The sequence below is a fragment of the Orycteropus afer genome, unplaced genomic scaffold, assembly GCF_000298275.1.
Source record: "Orycteropus afer afer isolate SDZICR_OR568_19922 unplaced genomic scaffold, OryAfe1.0 scaffold00001, whole genome shotgun sequence".
Classification (NCBI taxonomy): Eukaryota; Metazoa; Chordata; class Mammalia; order Tubulidentata; family Orycteropodidae; genus Orycteropus; species Orycteropus afer.
Window position 1 is genome coordinate 16,127,197 of NW_006921588.1, and position 5,972 is coordinate 16,133,168.

A 5,972-nucleotide genomic window follows, 5' to 3' on the forward strand; every position below is an offset into this window, starting at 1 on the left:
TATCTTGTCATTTCTTCCATTTGCTTTAGCCATTCTCCACTCAAAGGCAAGTTTCAGAGTCTCTTCTGTCATCCATTTTGGTCTTCTTTTCTCTTTTTAGTGACCTCTTGCTTTCTCCATGTATGATATTCTTGATGTCATCCCACAATTCTTCTGGTTTTTGGTCATTGGTGTTCAATACATTAAATCTGTTCTTTAGATGGTCTCTAAATTCAGGCCGGATATATTCAAGGTCATATTTTGGCTCTTGTGGAATTGTTTTAATTGTCTTTAACTTCATGTTGAACTTGCATATGAGACAGTTGATGGTCTGTTCCAAAATCAGCTCCTGGCCTGGTTTTCACTGAAAATATTGAGCTTTTCCATCGCCTCTTGCCACAGATATAGTCAATCTGATTCCTGTGTGTTCCAACTGGTGAAGTCCACGTGTACAGCCACCGTTTGTGTTGTTGAAAAAAGTTGTTTACAATGAATAAGTCGTTGGTCTTGCAAAATTCTACCATGCGATTTCCAGCATTATTTCTGTCATCACGGCCAAATTTTCTAACTACTGGTAATTCTTCTTTGCTTCCAACTTTTGCATTCCAGCCACCAATGATAATTAACACATCCTGATTGCATGTTTGGTCAATTTCAGACTGCAGAAGTTGATGAAAATCTTCAATTTCATCATCTTTGGATTTGGTGGTTGGTGCATATATTTGAATAATAGTCATATTAAGTGGTCTTCCTTGTAGGCATATGGATATTATCCTATCACTGATAGCATTGTACTTCAGGACAGATCTTGAAACATCCTTTGTGATGATGAATGCCACGCCATCTCTCTTCAAATTGTCATTCCTGGCATAGTAGATCATATGATTGTCTGATTCAAAATGCCCCAAATCCATCCATTTCAGCTCACTAATGCCTAGGATATCAATCTTTATGCATTTCATTTAAATTTGACAACTTCCAATTTTCCTAGAGTCATACTTCATACATTCCATGCTCCGATTACTGATGGATGTCTGCAGCTGTTTCTCCTCAATTCGAGTTGTGCCACATCAGCAAATGGAGGTCTCGAAAGCTTTACCTTATCCATATCAGTAAGGCTGGTTTTACTCTGATGATGCAGCTCTTTCCCAGTCGTATTTTGAGTCTTCTAAGTGACTCATCCTCCTCCTCTGTATTGGACAATGTTTCCAGACTATTCATAAAGTTGCACAGTAATGTATAAGACAGTGTTTCTCTGCTATTCATAAGGTTTTCCCTGGCCAATTCTTTGACAAGTGAATGGCCTCTTCCTTCTTCCTAGTCTGTCTCAGTCTGCAAGCCACACTGAAACCTGTGCACCATGTGCACCCTGCTGGGTTTAAAACACTGGTGGCACAGCCTCAAGACTCACAGCAACACATCACCATAGTAGGACAAACTGACAGACATGTTTATCTCCCTTAGCTGTTCAAAACCTCTTCAATCTCCCCTTACCTGGATCCCTGTGGTTGCCTCCTCACTCTGTCCTGGCTCTCCTGGCCTTTTCCCTCTCCTTTCCCCCACTTTCCTGCTTTTCCTCTTTGGGGTGTGGCCTGGGTTCCCTCCCCTCACCTGGATCCCTGCGGCTGACTCCTCCTGCTATCAATCAGTAGCTAATAAATAGACAAAGACACCACCACAGTGCTGAGAAACGAAACAGCTGGTGGTCACTGTTTTTGCATCATCTAAGCAGCCAATCTGGATAACGAAAATATGAAGTCCCATTATCAATCAAATAGACTAGGGCTTGTTGGCCCTTGACTGTGGATACTCACGGCTATACTGGCCTTGTCTTAGTGAAACAAACTAATCTGTTCTCTGCCATAACGATCCCACCTAAGCAGGGCACTTAACATTGTCTGGCAACATTTTCACTCATTCCTCGTTGACTCCGTTACATTTATCATAACAGATATTTTGAATGTTTTCCCTTTCCTTTCAAGTTCCCAAACCCATCCTAAAAGTCCTCATTTTCCACATATGAACTCACTTTTTATTATGTCCATCAATGATTTCTCTACATTTTCCTTATTTCTACACTTAAATGTCTTACTAATGCCAAGATCTTTCATAGTTTCTCATCTCAAGATAAACCAAAACAACAAGAAAACAAAACAAACCAATTACTGTCAAGTTGATTCTGACTCCTGGTGATCCCATGTGTGTCAGAGCAGAACTGTGCTCCATCCAGTTTTCAATGGATGATTTTTCAGAAGTAGATTGACAGGCCTTTCTTTAGCAGCCAAGTTCTTAATTGTTTACACCACCCGGGGCCTATGTCAATATAAGGAGCATCTTAAGTTCTTTGTAAGGCTAATTCCTCCACCTGTGTGTCTGCCCCCTCATCTGCTGTCTCATTCAGGATCTCATCTCATTCTCAGCAAACATCTATTCATCACCTATAACAGTCCATGCAATGTTACGCATTGGGAATACAGGCAAGGATGAAAAGACAGAACCTGCCTTGGAGCAGCTTACAGAATAATGTGCTAACAGACAATAATGCTGGTGAGCTCAAGTGCAAAGGATGGGAGTTTTTATAGCTGTAGATAACAGGGTTTCACTTTGGAGAGGGCAGAGATTCAAAGGAAGAATAAAACTCTATCAGGTAGATAAGTAAGAGAAGTGAAAAGATACAAAGGCTCAGGGAAGCATGAGAGGGCCACGAATTATAAATATTCTGCCATCAATTGGATGAAAAAAAAAAAAAAAAAACCCTGCTGTTTTGTGTGTCACAGTAGAATTGGGCTCACAGGGTTTTCAGTGGCTGATTTTTAGTTAGCAGATCCCCAGAACTTTCTTTGGAGGCACCTCTGGGTGGCCTTGGACTGCCAACCTTTCAGTTAGCAGCCACTCTTAACACTCTGTGCCTCCAGGCCTGGGGAGTTGCTGAGAAAAAGCAAGAGTCAGCTTGATTTTAAGGCCATGAGGCACCACTGACACACTGTTATCAGAGGTGTATTTTACGGAGTTTATTGAGAAAATACCATGGTAGAGGAACAGAATAATGCAAAATCAGAGGCCAGCAGCCCAGAAAGACAAAGCTTGGTGATACAGGTAGTATACTGAGTGCCAAATTTTGGGCAATAGTTGTAGAGGCAAAGAAGTCTGATGATAAAAAATGTATTTAGGTGGTGAACTGTAGGACTTAATACCTTACTGGATGTCAGGAATAAGAAAGAGAGAGATGGATTTAGGTTGAGCCTTAGGTTTCTGGTTTTGGTAACAAAATAATGGTGTGCCATTTGTGGACTGCGCTTGAGCAAGTTGAATCTGTAAGGCTTCCACAAAAACAAGAGGGTGGAATTCAGAGATATTGATTTGGGCATCAGCAGTGTAGGCAGGCCAGGAGACATCATTGTTTTGGCAAGATCACCCAGGAAAAATAGGGGACTGAGGGAAAGGGCTGAAGGAGGACCATTTGGGGAGCCAACAGACCTAAAACCAATGGTCACCAAAGACATCAAGAAGGATTGGCCAGAGAGGAAGAAGGACTAAAGGCAAAGACTTTCAAAAAGACCAACTGAGTGACTGTCAAATGCTTCGGACATGAATTCAAGTGGGGACTGAAAGGTCCACTGGATTTCAGTACACATTTTCTCTGAGTTATTCTTTTTGCTTCCTTTGACCCTGAGACTGCTTAAGTCTCCCCATGATTAACCAAATAATATTTGATAAATACATAAAAGTTCTTCATTGGACCCACTTGTCCCCAATATACTCTCTCTCTTAATCTTAACCATAATTATTTATTGCTGCTTCTTCATCTCTAGTCTTCAAACCCTTGTCATTTGGCCAGACTGCATTAAAATTTCCTGTCATTTGTCAGTGAGTCAGTGATACCTTTTTTTCCCACCAGTCACATTTTCAATTGTCAACTCCCACGACCTATCTTTAGTTATTATGCTATTTGATCTCTCTGCAAAATTTTACAATACTAAGTTACTCTTTGTATATTCTCCATAGGCTATTTCACTGTAGACTTTTCTTCTTAGTTCTCTAAGCATACCTTTTCAGTCTCCCACAGTGACTTCTTATTCTTTTTAAGCTCTTTAAACCAACTGTCCCCCAAGGTTTGATGCTCAGTCTTTTTCTCTGGATTTCACATTTCCAATACCCCGCCCCAGGATTCTCTCAACTTATTAATGTGTAGAAATCAGTTGGTAATGAGTCAATTCTGACTCATAGCAACCCATGTGTACAGAGCAGAACTGTGTCCTGTAGGATTTTTATGGCTGTGACCATTTAGAAGCAGATTGCCAGGTCTTTCTTCTGACGCATCTCAAGGAGGGTTCAAACCATCAACCTTTTGGTACCAGTGCCTGTGGTACTCAGGAGCTACCATTAATGTGCAGAGGACCTCCAAGTCTAATCTGGAACTAAATTTTCAAGCAGAGAGCTATATACAGAAGTCCCATCAAATTCAACATTCCCCAAATTAAACATACTTCCTTTATATCCCTACCTTCCAAAGCTATTTTCCTGACCTATTACTTACTCCTCTTTCCCCTCTTTCACTTTCCATAAACCACTAACCCTCAACCTAAGGTGTAAATGCCATCACTCTGGTCTTCATTTTCTTTCACCTGCTCTCTGACTATGCAAAACAATTTGATTACAGAGTATCTAGACATAATACAAAAATGGCTTATAATGGCTTTATTTCTCAGCATAAAATAATAACAGCAACCAACATTTATCTAACCATCACTATTACATTTATTATCTTCTTCCTCTGTTTTCCTTTCCATGAATTTAGAAGAGAAACATGGTTTATTCCCCTTTCAAACTTGTTATACATTCTTTAGGGATTTTATTGTTTTGTATACCAGTCTACATTACCAGTTTTTACGGGATGAAAAACTAAGCATTGTATAGTGTAAGTTAGCTCATTTTACCATCAAATCTCTAGTAATAGACACTTAAAAATGTCTGAAACACAACTGCAATTATGATAATGATAACCAAAGCACAAATAAATCCTGATATATCTTCTGAGCTATCAATAAAATATTATCACATATTCCACATTGTCTTGTGCTCAAATATTTTCATTCTTTGAAAAGGTAGTAATTATTTTAACAAATACATACTAGAATGATGTATAGAGCACTCAATCTCTCTCAGTAGAATGACATTCTTTTCTAGTTTCTAAATGCTGCTAATTCCTAAGATTTTGCCCTTAATCATTCTCTCTTTGGAATCCACTCACATGCACCCATTTCTTTTAATGTAATGAATAACAGAGATACTACACTTACTTCAAAAATCCAATTTTTGCAGACACTTGTAAATCAGCAGAACAATTTTCATGGCTACAAAACCTTGCAAAATTTATCTGAAAATAAAATAGAATCATATTTTTAAAATTCTAACTCATTAAGTGGTTATACTTTTCTTTTTTTAATCAACAACGAAACACACTGCTGTCGAGTCAGATCTGACTCATAGAGGCCCCCCCCCCCTTGGGTTTCTGAAGTGGTAGCACTAAGGATGTAGATTGCCCAACCTTTGTTCCAAGGAGTGGCTGGTGGGTTTGAACCACTAGCCTTCTGGTTAGCAGTCAAATGAGATATCCCTTTTCAAAATGAGATATCTGTAACACATGAGGAAATGAAATTAATGTATCAAATTTGTAACTCCTTTTTGAGGAGTTCAATTTAAGAATTACTCAGTAGGTTCAAATAAAAGATCGTTTGAGCACTAAAACAACTAACTTATTCCATTAGGTAAATTTAGAGTCTAAATTTGTTAAATAAAATAAAGTTTGAGAAAGAAGGTTAAATGAAAGGTACTATACAGCCAATTGGAGAATATTAGTGTGGCTTTAGTGTTTTTGTTCAAACCAAAAATGATTTTTTTTCATTTATAGTTGTTGTTGTTGTTGTTATGTGCTGTCAAGTCGGACCCGACTCATAGTGACCCCTCCTTGGGTTTCCGAGGCAGTATCACTA

The 5,972-nt window shown here is 38.9% G+C and overlaps 1 protein-coding gene across 1 annotated transcript in view; it reads right to left on the bottom strand.

The window, feature by feature from the left end:
- Positions 1–5,972, bottom strand: part of ITGA4 (integrin subunit alpha 4) — a 104,507-nt gene that overhangs the window by 24,792 nt on the left and 73,743 nt on the right. Inside the window, exon 17 of the mRNA XM_007936194.2 lies at positions 5,280–5,356. Coding sequence (XP_007934385.1) covers positions 5,280–5,356 — 77 coding nt within the window. The remainder of the gene's footprint in view (positions 1–5,279; positions 5,357–5,972) is intronic.